The sequence below is a fragment of the Camelus ferus genome, chromosome 11 (assembly GCF_009834535.1).
Source record: "Camelus ferus isolate YT-003-E chromosome 11, BCGSAC_Cfer_1.0, whole genome shotgun sequence".
Classification (NCBI taxonomy): Eukaryota; Metazoa; Chordata; class Mammalia; order Artiodactyla; family Camelidae; genus Camelus; species Camelus ferus.
In genome coordinates, this window is record NC_045706.1 from 73,790,859 (window position 1) to 73,810,241 (window position 19,383).

Sequence of the window (19,383 nt, forward strand, 5' to 3'; positions counted from 1 at the left end):
AAAGAACGGAGAAAGAAAGAAAGAAAAGAAAGAAAAGAAAAGAAAAGAAAGAAAGAAAGAAAGAGAGAGAGAGAGAGAAAGAAAGGGAGGGAGGGAGAAGAGTAACTTTATAGGGAGGAAATCTAACAAACAGTCCTCAATTCAGGCGACCAAGGTCCACAGTAACAGTCATCAGTCGTGCTGGAAGTATGTGCCCCTGATATGACATGATGAAAATGGCACTTTACTTCTATATAGACCTTACTCCCAAAAGCCGTACTGCAGTGTAATCATGACTTTTTGACAAAGGTGACAAAGAAAAAGGGGGAAAAGATTATTTTTTCAACAAATGATGCTGGGAAAATTGGAAATCCACATGCAAAACAATGAAGCGGATCCTTACTTAACACCATATAAAAAATGAACTCAAGATGAATCAAAGACCTAAAATTGTAAAAACTCTTAGAAGAAAACTCAGGAGAAAAGCTTCATGACATTGGATTTGGTAGTGATTTCGTGGATATAACACTAAAGGTACAGGCAACAAAATTAAGCAATACACAAACTTCATCAAAATTTAAAACTTTTGTGTATCAAAGGACTCTATCTAACAGAGTAAAATGGCAACCCACAGAATGGGAAAGAATATTTGCAAATCATAACTTGATGAGGGATTAATACCCCAAATACATAAAGAACTCCTAAAACTCAACAACAACAAAAGAAACACTTTGACTTTAAAAAGGATAAAGGATCTGAATAGACATTTCTCCAAAGTAGATACACAAATGGCGGATAAGTACATGAAAAGATGCTCAACATCACTAATCGTTACGGAAATGAAAACCAAAACCACAGCGAGACACCATAATGAGAAAAACATCAGACAGATTCCCAAAGAGGGGTGTTCTGCAGTATGATCAGTCCTCCCCAAGACTCTGAAGGTCATCAAACAAGGAAAGTCTAAGACGTTGTCACAGTCAAGAGAAATCTGAGGAGACATGACAACTGAACACAATGTGTGTCCTGGATAAGATCTGCTTAAATAGAAAAAGGATATCAGGTAAACACTAAGGCAACGTGAATAAACTATGGACTTCAGTTAATAATAATGTATCCATATAAGTTTATTAATTGCAGCAAATGTATTATAATAATATTAATCAGGGAACTCTCTGTACTATCTGCTCAATCTCTCTGTAAAGCTAAAGCTGTTCTAAAAAATAAAGTCTATTAATAAACAAATTAAAAAGCAATCCACACTAAACCAAAAATAAAATGAAACAAATGATTTTTAAAACCCTGAAATATTGATACATGCTACAACATGGATGAAAATACTATGCTAAGTGAAAGGAACATGTCACAAAACCCCCCCATTCCACGTCTATGCAATACCCAGGACGGGTAAATCTGTAAGACAGGGGACTAGATGAGTGACTGCCAGGGGCTGGGGAGTGTGTGTGGGGGGAAGTTAACAGGAAATAGGGAGTGGCTGCTACAGGGTATGGGGTTTCTTTTGGGGTGACGAAAATGTTCTAAAATGGACAACTCCGAATCCGCTAAAAAACACCGAACTGTATACTTCAAATGGGCAAACTGTATAGTACATGAATTACACCTCAATTATATAGCAAATATATCTCAAGTATATATCTCAATAAAGCTCTTATTAAAAGACAATGGAATAGAATTTCTCAAAGCTGAGCTGGAACTAAGTCTTCAGATCACAAAGGTCTACTAAGTGCCTAGCACAGTGAATAAAAATATGCCCATACGCTAAGTAAATAAGTGGGAGAGAAAGGAAAGCTTTCCTTATACTAAAATCCCAATTAATCAATGAAGGCAGAATGATGGGAAGAGAAAATCACTATTTGGCGAACACCACAGCAGTGACCACTGATGTCAAGAATCACTGATGAACGCTAAAATCAGTGGGTTAAAGTAGGACGAAAAAAGGGTATTAACGTAGTCTCAAGTTATCTCACTTACTAACTAGAAAGAGAAAATATAACTTTACAATGGAGACACCTGGCAAGATGCCACGTTAGCCAAGTGATCAAAGTCGAGGTCACCAGCAATAAGACGCAGGCATCACAACTTCGAGACAAGGTGCACTGAAGAAGGCAGACCCCACGTCCGAGCTGTGCCTGCCCCAATGATAACCTGAACTTAGTCATAAGGAGACGTCCGACAAGCCCAAGCTAGCCTTTTGTGATGTTAGCCTTAATTCCCAACTTAAAAGATAGGTTTCTCCAACTAAAATCTAGGTTTCTACACTGGGGTGTGTCATATAATCATATTACACATTCATCATGAATTTCTCAAAAGTCTGTGAAAGGACAGAGCAGAGGGTAGGTGTGCAGTCAATATCTGATAAAGCAGCAACAGTGCTCAGACTGCGTTCCAGTCCCTGCGATGCCACCTCTATGTGCACAGCCCTGAACAACTCATTCAATCCCTTGGAATCTAGATTTTCCTCCCATGAACTTGATACTTATACTCTTATATTGCACCGGTGGTTCTGAGAAACAAGAGAGAATGCACATAAAGCTACCATGAAACCGCAGAGCACGGTGCCAATGGGAGTCATTATTGTCTACTCTTCATTTCACACAACAATAAATAGTTTCAAAGCTATTGTTTAAAACTAACAGTTTCAACGCACCTTGAAAATCAGGATCAGCCTGTGTTAAAATACTCAAGAACCCTCCTAAAAGAGTTTTCACAGTTCCCTGAAGATTCAAAAACAAAACATTAGAAATTACATTTCTGACCTCATGAAAGCATGAAGCAACTGCAATGCCACAGTAAGTTACTCGACAGCCGGCCATGTATACATACATATATATTTAAAAATAAGCGGAAAGAATGCTAGACGTAGCATTACACATAATTTTCATTTTATTTTTCATACTGTTTTGTTTTCTGATTTTTTAAAAATAATGACCATAAGTTAAAATTAAATGCAATTTAAAAAATGTTACCCATTCTCAGAACCATACTAGAATTCTTATTAGTTAGCCAATTACAACATTAATTTTTATGCTACTTCGGAGAACTACAGAAATAGAAGACTTTAGAATTTCCACTTACAGGTAAAAACATACCTTAAGGTACTATAAAAGACATAGTAATTTTCAGACAAGTTGGGTTATATATAAAAGGAAATGAGTACTTGGGGTATGAGCGTGATGAATACTGGTCACATTTAACTAAGTACATCTTTTACCTGCTGCATGAGTAGGAAAACGTTCTTTTCTTTCTGCCTGATGATTTTCAAAAAACTCTCAAACACGTGGGCAAGCACATCAAGTTTGGCTTTACCAGCAGAGAGCAAATTTAATTCCAGCATACAAATCTCGGGATAAATTATTTCCCCTTGAGTGAGGTTTTCAAGTAAGTCATTAGGACTGCTTGATGCACTGAAACTTTCTGCTTCAGGCTTTAAGTCTACCCCTAAAAGGGGAAAAGAAAAAACTTATTTTTATTTCCTAAACGGTGAATAAATATGTCAAATCTCACTCATCATTTAGAAGATCTAGTGGCAAAAGTGCTATTTATAAGAAGGTCTCATAAAACCTTTTCCTACTACCTGGCTTTTGATTACAATAAGTATTATCAAGAATCAAGTCTTACGATATTTGAGTACTCAATAAATGAGAAGCCCTAAAAGCACCTTTGATCTTCAATAGAGCCACAAATATTATCAACAAATATTTAATGGACATGTAATACAGATTTAACACACTCCTTTGACAAAAATGGAAAAAAAAATACTATCCCAAACTTTCTGACCCCAAAATACCTAAATCACAGGGTAGTTCATTTGCCTGCCCATACCTCTGTGAAAATAGTAGGTTTGGCTATTGGTTGGATGAATTTTATACTTTGCCTTCTTCATAAGGGAGAAACAGACACTGTCTACCTGAAAATTACATTTTGGAAAATTTAACTGTTACACCCTTTAAAGAAACTGCTATACTCTAGAACAAAATGTTCACATAGGTAACAAATTTATAAAGAAATTTATAGATTCATTAAAATTCAGATCTAGTAAGCAAGCTTATAAAAAGGAGGAAAACTGCCATTATAAAATCATGTCTGTACTATGATAAAACCAATAGCATTAAACCAGTATTTTTTCAAAAGCACCTGCTCAGGAGGTGGGGGGGAAGGTGAACTGGAGGAAGGTGGTCGAAAGGCACACACTTCCAGTTATAAGATACACGAGCACTAGGGATGTAATGCGCACAGTGACTACAGCCGCCACTGCCGCTCAACACACAGGAAAGTTACGAGAGGAGATTCTGAGAGTTCTCATTACCAGGAGAGGTTTTCTCTTTTTCTTTTAAATTGTTATCTGTATGAGATGAGGGATGTTAACCTACTGTGGCAAACATTTGACAATATATGTAAATCTAACCATCATGCTGTACATCTTAAACTTACAAGTGATGTAGGTCAATTATTTCTCAATAAAACTGGAAAAAATAGTTTGTTTAATAAATCAAGTGACTGATATGAATATATGCGTGTGACTTTCAGTTTGTGGCTGTTTCTTTGTTCTTTTCACTCTCTTTATGGTAAAAAAAAAAAAAACAAAAAACCCCAAAGAACAAACAAAAAACACTTGCTATGGGTCCACCAAGCCCTGTAAGTAGGACGTCGGTGATTACTCCCACTCACTCAGTGGGAGAGAGCAGGCAGGCCTGAGGACGGTGAAGGGCGCTGCACGGTCACAGGCCAGCACAGAAGCAGGTGGGGCCTTCCCAGACCCTCCTGGCTCTGATCAGTCCACACGTTCCATTCTACCCAGATTATGCCCGGAAACAAAGGGTCATAGCAACTGTAGTTTCATCCTAAGGACAAGCTGGGCTGTGTGAACGAAAAGGAAATCTGTGCTGCAGCCTCCCCGGATGCCACAAGACGTCTGCCTTCCTTGTAGTATTTATTCTCTGTAGCAGACTGCCTGCAATGCGCCCCCGTCAGTGTTTGTCTGGACAGACCTTTCTTATTTAGGCCTCAGTGTAAACATATCCTCAGAGGGGCCTTCTCTGACCCCCCCGGGTGCTATCAGATCACCTTGCTTTGTTTCTTCATATGCTTATTTCTGATACTTACTGTCTTTTCCTCTAGAGTATCTATGAAAGCAGGGACTTCCTCTACCCTGTATTCTTAGGCACTCAGTCAACCTTGGTGATAACAAAATACATTTTTGTTTTAAATTGCCTCCAAGGATGCCAGAATGTGTTGTCAAGATCAAAGCAAACGATGATGCAATGCATTTTTTAATGTAAGGCAATACAAGAGCCTAACTTGCTAATTAATAAGCCGATTTGCAAATCCAATCTCAAGAACTTCAGTGATACTTTACCATCATCTCGGGTTTCACTGTCCTCAGGGTTGCTCTCACTGTCTGCTTCATAACCTTCTTCTTCCACCAACAATTTAAGACTACAACACTGAGAATCCTCGGCTTCTTCTGAAAAATCACCAGGCTGGGATGACAATTCTTCTTCAGATTGATGACTCTGTAAGATCAGTGTAATTGAAAGGCAAAAGTTGTAATGTTTGTTCACTTTTATTAATAAAGTACTTATTACTCAAAAGTCATTTTAAGGACAGCTTCAGTATTTCCATTAAGAAAAAAAATCTTAGGAATTGATATTAACCATTGCACATGATGAAATTCACACAGTGTAATTTTCCAGAATCTCTCAGACAACTTAACACCTCAAAAAATAGGTGTCCTAACAGATTAAGCTATAGATCATTTCAGTTTTACTGAAAAATAAGTCTAGAAATTTCATTCCAGTAATATAATAGGAAATGACTAAAACCCACAATTAGATAGAACTAGTCTTCTTACAACTTAATTACTTCTTAATTATACTTCTTATAACTTAGTAAATATATCTTATTTTTACATGTTTGTTCATAGAAAAAGACTTTTTTCATAGGATTTTAATAAATAGTATGTTTCATAAACTAGATAACCGGAGAAGACGCGAAAAATTTTCGAGGAGATTAGTTTTCAGATTTCTGATTGCAATTGTCTGTACAAATATCTCAGAAATTCCAGCATTAACTCCCTGTGCAATATCCCATGGCAGGAAAGTTTCCTTTTCTTACAAAAACACTGCTAATACCTCCACTTTAGAAAATGCACTTGAAGAAACCCAGAGCACTCAGTCACTGCAACATTAATAAAAGGAAGAGTAACTTTTTAAAAATAGGTATGGTAGGTATTTTAACATTTTAGGTAAGTGTTCTAACGTTTTTCAGGTAACCTCCTGAGTCAATACCATGATGAAGGCATTGTAGTTATCTCAGTAAGTTTTTAAGTTATGACAAGCAGTAATAAAAAATATTATGGCAGAAGATTATAAAATGTCATATGCATGTCTAGACAAGGAATTAAAAGAGGAGTTACATAAAGGACAGGTGACAATTAACTAAATGTAAAAGAAACACGTAAGGAGGAGAAAATTAATGAAGTACATGTCACAGTTTCAGGAAAAAAATTAAAATAGTTCTTTTAGAAAAAAACGTCCTGGGCCCCACTCTCAGAGCCCTCCTCCTTGTGACTGATGTGACTCAAGTGTGCCGTCCTATAGTAACCTACTATGAAAAGGAATATAAATATTCATATAGATGACTGAAACATACTGCTGTACACCAGAAACTGACACATTACAAACTGACTACACTCTAATGAAAAAAATTCACTGTTCTAAGTCTTAAAAAAAAAAAAGAAAAAAGAAAAAATGTTAACACGAGCTGAAAAACCACGATAGCTATTTTTCTATGCAAGAACTAGTCATTTTCATGTTGAATGATTTAGAATGAAAGTGAGTAGGGAGCTTTGGAAATATTACCCGCACCAGCAGGCGGTCAGATACGACATCGGGAGTCATCACATCCCTGAATTAGCACTTAGTAAGCTATCAGTTGTGCGTAAGACTTATCAAACAATAATTTCCATCTTACTAGAAGTAATTCCTGGTAAATTTACAGGTGAGATAAGGAGAAGCATGTCAGACTGCTCTCCTGTTTGTGTGAGACAGGCACTCAGTAAACACTGCTCATCCCAGAGGACGGAGACAGGACCCGTCCAACTCACCGGACCAAATTCTGGCCCATGTGTTTTTACCACATCCATTGGTGTCTTATTCCTACCCCATACACTTCTGCCTCTGCGAGTCACACCCAAACAATACCACCATGTGTCATTCGTACCTTGTCAGTCATGGCATCACTGGGTTCAAAATCTGCTGCATGATCCCCCAGAGCAACTCGAAGCAGGGCATCAAATAAAGGCTTTGCTAATTCTGTTTCAACCACCTTGGACTGGGAAAGACGGTCCTTCATTTCAAGCAATATATTTTCCACTGACAAGTTCTAAGGTAAAATAAAAGAGACTAAGAATACGAATAACATGCTTTTAGAAAAAAGTTAAACAGTGACAAAATAAATGATAAATACTTACTTAACAAGTAGAAAGCTAGTCCATTTATTTGCAGTTGATATGAAATGAAAATGACTATAAATAGCTTTTACACAAACATGCTGTTACAATTAATAATAACATTTTAACCTGTCAAATGCTTTACTCATCTTATTTGGTTTTGAATTTCAACGTATCATAAACTGATTATATTATGCAAAAAAAAGATTTGTTGAAACTTCAGTATTTTGATTAACCATCTCTAGATTTTACAAATTCCTTATTATTAGAGGTTCCTTTAGACTCTAAGAAGCCTACATTCTAACCCTTTTCTCTTCCTTCTTTACTCCTTCCCTTCCTCCCTGATGGGAACCCTTGACACTTGCCTGTGTCCCTCTATTCAGGGCCGAGGCCATAAGGATGGGTAGGAAGCTGACTTCTCCCTTAAGGGTTTCTGAGTCCAACGTGAGACACAGAGACACCGAGACACCCAGACAAGATATGACGAGGAGCATACTGGAACCGTAAACCAAGTTCTCCCAGAACAGAAAAGAGAGAGGGTGCCTGAGAGGCCTGTCAAAGTGTCCAGAGGAGGGACTGGAGGAGGCGGACACTGAAGACCAGGTCGGAGGGGGGCAGGCACAGAGGCCGAGGGAGGGATGCGCCAGGCAGCGGAACATGTACACACGTACAGAAGTAAAGACAAAGGACAGCATCTTGAGAAGCTGTTGGCTGGGTAGGGCTGACTGCAGCGTGACAGGAAATGAGGCTAAACATGGAGGTGGAAGCAAGCGGTGAAGGGCTCTGCATGCTGCACTAAGAGGGGTCTACTTTAATTGTGAGCAACGTGGACGCATCAAGACATCTTAGACAGGAGGCGACGTGGGGGCTGGGACTGCAGTCGGGAGAGCCTGCTGGCTGGCACAGAGTTAGGGGTGGGTTCATAAGGAAATAAACGATCCGCCGTATTCAAAGATTTCTGAGAAGCAGGGCCTGAAACTGAAGATTCCTTTTTTGCTGAGTTGTGCTCTGGGAGAAATTTGTGAAGGCATGAGGGAAATGGAATCTGTCAGGGAAAGAATCCAGGCAAAGATGCAGCTTCAGAATCAATGTCTAGGCACAGCCTAACTCCATGGGGAGCCTGCCCTGCACCTCAGGGCGCATCCCCACCCCTGGAGCCACACCCGGCAGTCACTGGCTCCAGCCCCCTTCCCCCGCCAGCCACGGGCACTGCTGGGAGACAGTGTGCAGCTGTGAGTCCTGTGCGGCGAATGTCTGCAGCGGGTGGCGGACCTCAAGCCTGGCAGGGCACTGGACAGAATCACACCTCCTGTAAGACGACGTTACAGCCTTGAAACACGACGTCCCCTCATCTGACTTTTAATGTGTATCTAATGCCTTTCAGGGTTGGTAGACCTGTCTCACATGGGTTTTGTGTGCCAAACTGCAAGCTTCCTGAGGACAAGAACCGGGTCATGTCCTCCTCCACGTCCTCCACAGAACCTGGCAGCGGGCTAAGCGTCCAGGCGCTTCTCAAAACTTAGAATCTTTGGAAAATCAAAGTGACGTCAGCACTACGTGAGAACTTTAAAAGACAGATATTACCCCAAAGTGGGACGAAGGCAAGTTATTACCTGATGAGCTGGCTCCAGCTCCATCTTCTGCTGACTAGCTCTGGTGCCGTGGAGACAAATGGCCAGAAGAGCCTCCAAAAGTCGAATGCTGTGAAGTGAGGTCCCACTTCCTCCAGGCGTAAATACCTTTGCTTCCTCGGGAGCAGCCTGGGCAGCTGAAATCTGCCCCACGTTTACGGAGGACAGGTGCTGTGACTCCAACTCACCTAAACCACCAGCACTTGTTTTCAGGCCGCCCAGTTCTGACGGTGCCGGGTCACCTTTTACAGTTAAACATAATGAATCTTCCTTCCCGGGGACCTCAGATTGAGAAGTTCTGCTTGAATCTTGGTTTTCACCCACATTTATAGCTCCTTCCTTTTTCCCTTGCTCCTCTGCAGAACTTGTGAATAGTTTCTGGATTATCATAAATATCAATGTATGGCATACTCGGAAACCACCAAGCCTGTAAAACTGTTTCTGGAAAATGGGACTCAGCATGTAGATCCATCGACACATGGCCCAGATGTCTGCCGCGCGGTGCATCTGTTCAGGCGAAGGCAGGACGAGGCTCTGGACAGACAAGCACGGCAGGACGCACTGCAGAGGCTCGCTGGCCGTGCTGTCGTAGCCGGAAGTGTCTTCCGACTCATTGGCTGACTCTCTCTCACACTCGGCTTCTTTGCTCACACACAAGAACGCCACGCAGAGGAACAGGTTGATCGTGCTGATATGGACATCCTGGGTGACAGACTTCTGTTTCTTGGGATAAGTGTCCTTGAGGCGGGCATAAAATTTGCTAAGACTCTGAGAATCTGAATAAGCGTGCTGGTCACGCAAAGCAGCTACACTGAAAGATGACGACTCCTGTTCAGTGTCCATCCCATCAACAGCTGGAGTCGAAGAGCCTTGCTGCTGTTCCCCTAGGCTGATTATCAGAGTTTCAAATGCTTTTAGCGAGTGATTTCGAATACCATCTAAGTAATTTAATTCAATTATTTGATTTACTCCATTACAGTTTAAAAACAAATCTCTTATTACCCTATGAGAGGAAAAAAATACAAGAAATGTTACATATAGCAAAATCATTTATAAATAGGAACACATACTGCTTCAATATGCCGTCACCACAGACAGTAAACACTGCCTGTTCTAGCTCAGCAGTCACCTGGCTGCAGTCCCTGGTCAGACAGGACCAGGGTCTCAAGTTGCTTCCTAATCAGTTTCACGTCCCGCTTCAGACACTGCAGACACGACTCCAGCAGCATTTGAAAACAACACATTACATGCTTCTCAAGTTAAAAGAAGCAGATCAGGGAAGAATACTTTCCTCCAAATGGCAACTTTCTCTATAGAAATTCTCAAAGCCACAGCCACCACCAAACTTGAGATGGACACTCTGAAAGCAGGCAGGCATTTGTGTGTCCATCTGTCTGCCTGCCTGATGGTTCACTCAGGACTTTTCTTTATTTTCAATCTGTACCTCATAAAGGGAAAGAACCAAACCACAGATCTGAAGTTTCTCAGCTCTGTCTCAGGTGAGACTCGTGGGTCTGGATCACTGGAATCTGAGTAATAACTTTAATATAAATTAGCTCAGCAAAGACCCAGGTTGTCCAAAAATATGCCAAGGAGTTATTAAACTTTCAAATCAAAGTCAGGTCTATGTAAACACTGTCACAATGACAGGAACTTTTTAAAAATGATTGTAAAGATAATGATCACAGGTAGGTTATATTTTAAGTTTTTTTAAATGGTATTTGCATTACTTTGAAAGGCCAGACTATCTATCAGAAGCAACTTTATTTATAAAATTATTTTTTAAGTACCAGAGTTGACAATCACAAAATCTGGAAAACTCATTGGTGGGATTCTAAGTAATTTTAATTTTCTTCTTTTGCTTACCTGATTTTCCACTTTTTCTACATATATTGCTTAGGTAATAAATGTAAATATGGTACTTAAAAAATAATAATCTCTTTAATTTCACTGCCATGATAAATAATTATCATTTTATATATGTGCATATTTTACATAATTGTAAATAAGTGGATATTTTAATTTTGTATATCTTATTAATAAAATATTATAAACATTTCCCCGTGTCCCAACATCTTTGTAAACACTTTTTAATAGCTAACAATATTTCATCAAGTAAATATAAAATAACTAATCTTGCCCCTGCTGTTAGATATCTGTGTTGTGTCTATTATTTTCTCAGAAATATATTTAAAATGTTATTTTTCCCCAGAGAAATTAAAATCAATGGCGTTATCCTCTTCTCTATTACCATCTAGTAAAAAGAAACAAATTAACAGATAAATAAATGGTAAAAAGAATCTGACATGGGACGGGAACTTTTTTTTGGTGTTAAACTAAAATGAAGTCCTAGGATAGAATAAAGGGTAAAGACATTCAAAAGCATGCAATATGAAAAAAATATTTATAGACACACGCACACAAACCTTGATTTAAGTAGGGTAGGTAGGGTTTTTAAATAAATCTGAAGCACTTCCTGGGGCAGACACTGATGATGACGGCTGCACACATGAGTCTGCGCTGAAGCAATGCCGAGCTGTTGACAGTGATGTGCTAGTCTGACTCCCCTTTGGAGCACAGGATTAAAGATGTAGTTATACAGTTTCCACTGAACAACTACATTGCCTTTCTGGATTAAACTGCAGATGTGATTTGCAATCTGTACACTCTGTAACCTGTCTTCCTCAAAAACAAAGTTCTGATAGGCCGCTAAGGCATCCCATTTCCACAGCAAGTCTTCAGCGCCGCTGCTGGGCAGGATCCCCTGACACCTGTAAGAAGGACTGGATAAACCTGACGAAGGTTCGGCAGCGCTGGAGTCTCCCTGCAGGGTCTCTTCTAACTTGGCGAGCTGATCAACGTCCACGGTACAAATATTGCAAGCTGCCTTCTTGATTTTTTGTGGTATCTCGGCTCCTCCTAACTGATCCAAAATTAGTTTGTTAAGAATATTCAGTATATGCTGCTGAAAGTTTTTCAGCGCTGGCAACTTAAAAGCGTGGAGCAAAGGAATGATCACGGACTTGGGGTCCATGCAACAGCAGATGCCGATGCTCTGAACCCCTGACAGGATGTGGACGCACGTGCTGCTCAGGGAGGCCTGCTGCAGGACGCGCAGGCACCGGTGCGCGCACACGGCGATGCAGCAGCACCGTTCCGGGTAATAAACGTCGCCGTCTGCCGTCTCTTCGAATGGGTTTTTGGAAACCTGGTTTTTAAAAGCCGACACCAGAAGACCTGAGAGATCTCTGTGGTGATGCATAAAGTGGGAATATTCACAACGCCTGTGCCTTCTCCTTGTACACATCGACTGGTGAAGCTGCTCTGATTTCACTTTTTTGACAGTGCTCATAATTTTCATCACGCTATTTATTAGGGCTTTCAGATGTTCTGAGGCCTCGGGAGGGACTCCCTCTCTTAAAACCAGCCATTCCATCTGAAGAACTGCTGTTTCAAATAAATTAAATCCGTGATGCTGAATGAACTCTTGAACCAGATCCATGGCCTGACTGAAGAAGAAAGGGTTTGAGGCTGCACTTTGAAGACTACAGATCAGAATCTGGAGAACTCCTTCCAGAAGCTCGGGCAGAAGAAGGGCTCTGTGGCGGTACCTGGGAAACACAAAGTCCTCCTGAACCTCCTGTAGTGTCTTCTTTTGTCTCGGTGCAAAAGGGTCAGGCTGCTTTTCTAGGCAGGTTCTAATTTTTAAAGCTGCTCTAAGCAATTCGGTTAAATTTTTTCTGAGACTTTCTGGCATTATCTCTGCGGTACTAATATCTACCGACATGAGATGCAACACCGTGCGAAAAAGCATCCGTTGAATCAAAGCCACGGGTTCTTCGGTCCAACCCGCAGAAACCATCTGACTCTCCAAACCGTCGCTGAGATCACGGCAGTCCCCAAAACCTGCTAGGAACTCGGTCAGTGTCGGCACTACACTGGCTGCTAGGGCAGAACTATGATTCAAGGTAATGTCAAACTTACAAACTTTCTCTAATAAAGATAACAAAACATGACACAGGTCAAATGGAGAATTGCTCATGTGCCTGATAATAGACAAGGCAGCCGGCTCACTTAAAACATCAGTGTTTGACTCCTGTCTTGGAATGGTCTCCCTGGAATCGTCCAGAGCCATGGCAGCAGGAGGAACCTGCTCTTCTTTGGCTGATGAGCGGTCAAGCTCAGCAGTGAGGAGGCCTTCTTTAGGAGACTGGGTTACCAAACGCTGCAGCAGGTGGGACCTCCTGTGCTTACCCACTGCCACACTCTTGTCATCTGAATTGGCTTCCGAGTCGGAGGTGGAGAGCTGGGTCTTTCTCGCGTCTCTTACAGAATAGCGCTGGGTAGTTTTACGCTGTCTTCTGCTTTTTTGAAAAACGTTTACTTTTGCAGAAACCTGACCAGCTGGGGCACTTCCTTCTAAATATACTTTTTCCTGAGTAGATCTTTGAGAACTAGAGCTCTTTTCTTTGGTCAGGATGATATCAGCTGAGAACGGCAGGTTAAAATCTAACAAAATGAAGAAAGAAAATTTAGAATACCTCAATATGGTGTGAAACTCAATTTGCACAGGTGAGTCCCTCTTATTTACCATGCACTCTAGGCGTGTACCCTCAGTATATTTTTATTACAGCACTGATTTCCTTTAGCACTTTGCTGGTTCACTTCCTCCCCACACCTATCCTGCTCATAGTAATTACCAGGTGGCATTAGTTCAAAGGACACAAATTGATTTTGAAAACAACAAAGGAGAAGAGAATTAGGAAAGCTGGGACTTGGCACTAACACCCCTACCACTGTACGGACCTCCAGTGATGCTATGAATTAAGACGCAGGGGTATATTACAGTCTCAAAACAGTGTTTTGTTCGTAGCCGATACAACTTGGGAACGGGAAGATTCTCCAAAGTTACACAACAGTACCAATGTCCTCCAAGACTGAGGTTAAAAGAGTTACGCGTTTGAAACATTCACTGCATGTGCTCCACACTGACCAGGCACAGGCACGTCCCTGTTTCATCCTCGGTGCCTGGGACCAGGGCCTGCCATGTGGTCACCGCTCAATACCTATTTCTTGGGGAAATGAAGAAACCTCCATACTGATTAAAGAGATAATGAAATTGGTCTTTCCATTTGCAGTAATAGGGAATAAAATCTATATGAAAAATAGAGTTGCAATTTAGAATGAACAAATTAAAATCTGTAAATAAAAGATTTGTGCTTTAACTAAAAGAGGCAGGGATGGGGTGGGGTGTGCTTAAAAGGAGTCTGACAAATTACATGCAGGCAAAAGATGCAGGCAATGAAGACAGCTTCCCCAAAAGAACACTAATTAGATTTCTTAAGTAATTAATTTGTGAATTCTACAAACTCAGAAGAAAATAAGGGCAGAGTTGGTGAGTCAATAAACAAGCAGGATAACATTATAAGGCCTTAGACAATGCCTTAAAAAGAAAGCTCCACATTAGAAATGCATTAAAATGCATAGATGGCATTAAAATACAACTTAGGAGGCTTTTTGTGTTTTGTTTTTAACCCGAGAGACGCAGAAGCACCTCACAAGTCTCACATTCCAGAAACGGTCACGGGGGGAACTGCGAACTCTGCCACTGAGACATCTAAACTAAGTTTCATACACTTGTTATGCTATATATGTACATTTTTTTTCTGAATCAGAAATTCTTATCGGAATCTAATCAGAAAACCGTAAGTGTAATAATTCTACCCAGTCCTGAAACAAAATATTACTTCAAATTTATCCTTTAAAAGCAAAATTAAAAAAAATGAAACTGCAAAAGCCATTGATTGAGTGCTGGTAAGAAAAAGAAGTCTTTAAAATAAGTAAGGAAGCTTTCATTTCTTTCTTCAAACTTTTTACCCTGCACTTAGCGAGCGTCCGTTTGCGCATCTGGACGCACGTCTCCTGCCAAGTGCTCCACCTCTGCGTGTGATTTTCTAATCATCGCTGCATCCAAATCCCCTGAGAAGCACCATGGTTTTCATTTTATTGGAAGAAATAAAGATGTATTTGCCTAGAGAATTTTTCACGTTAAGTAGCACACTAATACATGCTGTTCTGAACCTGAACTGTATCCACTGTTATGTCAGAAGTAGCTCTTCAATGAGACTTTTTCCCCCAGTGGAACTCTGATAAAACAAGTAGTATGAGAAAGAAAACAAACATACCAGCTGCCTTTTCCTCTTGAACAGGGATCTTCCAGACCAGGGGGAGCAGCGACAAAAGCAGGGTAAGGAGTTCTTCCCTACATGTCAATGCCTGGATTAGAAATAAGAGAATCCTTTATGTTCCAAGGTCATAAAACAGTAATTCCTAATACCTTTTCTTAAACTGAATTTTAAAAAATCCTTTTTCTTGAGAAGGAAGAATCAAATTAACCTATCTTAAATCCAGTTAAAGCTGAGATACTTTGCAGTTTATAAACCTTTCCAATGACAGAAGAATGTAACAGTCTTTGATGGTATTTAGCACATTCTTGCTGATTTTTTCCAAAATAGCTGTTATTATCACCATGCACATTGTAAGAATTCCTCACCTATGAAAAAACACGTTCGCTAGGTGAAAATGACAAGTTAAGCCCTATTAATTAGCAAACCAGTAACATAAGTTACAAGAAAAAAACCATGAAAACTTCATGCAGTTAAATTTAAAACGCAGAGAACACAATTTTAAAAGGAGAAATGGACATTATTAATAAAATAATATATATGAAGAGAGAAAGACTTATTAGTGAAGGTCATCCAATAATTATTTATTGACTGCACACGCTTTCCACACCACTTACTGCCTTACCCTTCCCGGAGGCTGTGGTCCAAGCCCTGGAGAAGTTCCCCTCATTTGGTCCATAAAACATACACACAAAACAGTCAGAGAACAACAGAAGGCATGCAGCATGAGTAAGTGCCCGGGTGTGGCACAGGCACTCAGGGCAGGGGCTCCGGCAAAGCAGCCGTCATTACCGGCCAGCAGTGTAGAAGTGCTAGGTCGGGGACGTCTGGGACACGGGGGGCCAAGGAACTAATGGCAAATCAGTCACATCAGTCAGTGGGGAGGGGTCCGGGTGGTCCAATCAGATTTGCTTGTTGGAAAAACCACTTCAGCCACTATACAGAGGACAGAATTAGGGGGAAGGGACTGACCAGTGACAGAGGCAGGGAAATCATAACCTCCATGAGTGACGGTAACGATGGGAATGCTTTGACAGTAACGCTGAAAAGAAGGAAACATATCTGAGCAGCTGTAAGGGAGAACTGAAAAGACTTGCAGTTGACTAGCTATGGGGTTTATGGGAGAGAAAAAAAGATCTAAAAGAACTGGAAGGTTTCTGGTTTGGGCCAGTAGGTAACTAATAATATACCCACCAAGACAGGAAATTTAGCAGTGGCATTAGGCTGGGGTAAAGATGACAGATTCATGGTTTAGACACAGAGTGTGAGATGTCTGTAGGACATTCAAATGAGAGCTCTTTTTAGTAAACAGCTGGATATCCAGACCTGGAGCTTAAGACAAAGCTGTGAAGTAAACAAAAAGACTTGGGAGTCCCTGGGGCAGAGTCAAGGCCATGTGCGAGATCTGCTAGCGGGAGTATGCTGGACAAGAGACGGTGGTGGAGGATGGGGACGCAGCTCCCCCAAAGACGAGAACAAGAAATACCAAGGGAAGAGAGCAGTGCAGGGAGAAAGAAAGGTCAACCAGGTCAAGAGCTGCTCTTCTTTAATTGTGTAAGATGATGGCAGAAAAGCATTTAGCAAGAAGAGGGTCACGAGTGGCCTTAACAAACGCGCCTTTAATGGAGTGATCAGGGCATGAGTACGATCACATCAGGCTGAGGAGCGGAGGGAAAGGAGGACGCAGAGACGTGGCTTGCAGACTGCTCCTTCCTGGCGTTGTCCTGGTTAGGAGAAGGCTGGAAATCCTGCAAAAGTAAACCCCGAACTCCTCGCAGGCTTCGGAGACCTTCGGGGACATGCTCGTTGTTGCCTGGTCCACACCCCCCTGCCCCTTCCCCACACGTCCAGCTAGTGAGGGTTTCCTGACCACCATGGTCCTGGTATTGCTTCAAACGTTCTCCTCACTTACTCTGCCCTGTCATTCCATCACCATTCTCCCACCTGCCAAATGTCAACTCATCCCATCAGGTCTTCTATAACCCCAGATCCAGTTAGGTTTCATGTCCCTGATCCCCTATAGTAATCAACTAGCTCGACTGTTGATGTCTGAATGCCCATTTTCCTCTTTCATTCATTCAACAAATATTTACTAAGCCCCTACTACTGGGCCAGACACTTTGGATGTAGTGGTGAACAAGGAAGACAACACTCACATCCTTACAAAGCTGACACTCTAGCATGGGGGACACAAAATCATGGGTAGAGATAAGAAAATTTCAGACAGAATGCTGTGCTATGGAGACAATTAAACAGGAGAGGGATTACAGACTGATGAAAGGGGGACATTTAAACAGGCAGGTCAGGACTTGAGCAGGACTTGATTGATGAGAAGGAAGATGCAAAGGCTTGGAGGAAAAGGGCTCACAGGAAGTATACAAAGGGTTGGGGATGGATTTGACTTTTTCACAGACCAGCAAGCAGGCCAGTGTGGCTGGACCATAGCACAGGGAAAGTGCTGGGAAACAAGGCTGGAAGGGGTAGGTCGGCGAGGTGAACGGTGCCAGGTCCAACGCAGCCCTGTGGGTCATGCGAAGGAGTTTGGATCCACCTCTAAACACGATAGGAAACTTTTCCAAACACTCTTCTCAGTCATTTCTCAGAGCATGGACTCCAGGGCTCAGGCCCTAACCCTTAGCAGTCACCTCCCTTTCCTGCCATTCAATGCCTGGCGAACTGTTGGGCATTCATAAACACTACCTGCATGAATGACTTTGAATTCTGGAAGAAATTCAAAGAAGAAAATTGTGTCAAAGGGCCCCTTTTCCAAGTGCTTTACTTCAAAATTAGCAAGACTAAAGGTGTTGAGATAACATTTCCATGTATAGCGCAGACTCAGTATGTACCTCCACGGCGTTTTGTAAGACCCCACAGGGAGGGTACAGCTCAGAGCTTAGCATGTCTGAGCTCCTGGGTTCAAGCCCCAGTACCTCCATTAAAGTAAATATATACATAAATAAACCTAATTACTCCCTCCCAAAACAAACAAAAACTTACTTAAAAAAAAAAAGGGGCATCAGAAAAGGATACATGGTCTCTAAAACAAAAACAAGGAAGCCAACTTCGAGCATGTCTCTCCTCCTGATCTGAGTCTCTCTGAAGCAGATGAACTGGTAGCATTCCGATGGAGCTGCTGAAGCCTCAGGGCGCTGTGAAGAAGTGCCAGGGACACGCCGTGCTTGCCGCTCAGCTCGGCCCCACAGCAGGACGCTGGCAAAGCCCCGCCGCTGCATGAGCGTGAGCGGCAGCCCTGGCCCTGGCCCCTCCTGCCCACGCCGCTGGCGGCCCCCCCCTACTCTCTCCGGGGGGCTTCCCTTCCAGCACCACCCCATGATGTCTTTTCTCCTCTCTCAGGACTTCATGTCTGTTGCCACCATCTCTTGAAGTGAGTTAGTTCTTGGAAACCATGGGCCTTTCAGAAGAATGAGACTGAAGCAAGCACGGTGTTCCGTCTAGCTAGAATCGCAGCCCTGAGGAGGACGGCCCTGAGGGCCCAGCTGCCAGTGCAACAGCCGGGGGACGGTGCCTGACTTCACAGTCAATCACAACCACCTACCCTTTCACCAGCGATCACAGGCCTAGATATTTACCCAGAAGAAATGAAAATATATTCACACAAAGACATCACCCAAATGGTTAAACGCCAGGTGAATGGTTAAACAAACTGTGGTATCTCCACACAACAAAATACTCTTCAGAAACAAACAGCAGTGAACTCCTGACTATGCGGCAGGAATGGAGCTCCGAGACACAGGAGCACGTGTTCATGACTGTGCTTCCGTGACCCTCCAGAACAAGCAATGCCACACTCAGGTGCTTAAGTTGGAACAGCGGTTGTTGCGCAGGGGCAAGGGGAGTGGCCGACTGAGAAGGGGGTGAGATAGAACTTTCTCGGGTGGTGGGGAGGTTCTAACCACTGATCTGGGTGCTGGTTACAGAGTATATATATTTGTCAAAACTCACCCAACAATACACTCAACATCTGTGCATTTACTATATGGAAACCAATAAAAAGTCTACTTAATTTATATTAAAATCTATTGATAAAGCAAGAGTATTCAGTAGGAGGGCAAGACCTTAAAACGACTCTTCTCTAGAGTATCCAAGTGTTTCAACT

General features: G+C 41.8%; 1 protein-coding gene across 1 annotated transcript in view; it reads right to left on the minus strand.

The window, feature by feature from the left end:
• LYST (lysosomal trafficking regulator) overlaps window positions 1-19,383 on the minus strand; it is a 144,935-nt gene that overhangs the window by 102,558 nt on the left and 22,994 nt on the right. Inside the window, exons 4-10 of the mRNA XM_032490549.1 lie at window positions 15,267-15,357; window positions 11,508-13,590; window positions 9,064-10,084; window positions 7,222-7,383; window positions 5,357-5,513; window positions 3,212-3,438; window positions 2,648-2,714 (exon numbers count right to left, since the gene is read on the minus strand). Of these exons, the coding sequence (XP_032346440.1) occupies window positions 2,648-2,714; window positions 3,212-3,438; window positions 5,357-5,513; window positions 7,222-7,383; window positions 9,064-10,084; window positions 11,508-13,590; window positions 15,267-15,357 (3,808 nt within the window). The remainder of the gene's footprint in view (window positions 1-2,647; window positions 2,715-3,211; window positions 3,439-5,356; window positions 5,514-7,221; window positions 7,384-9,063; window positions 10,085-11,507; window positions 13,591-15,266; window positions 15,358-19,383) is intronic.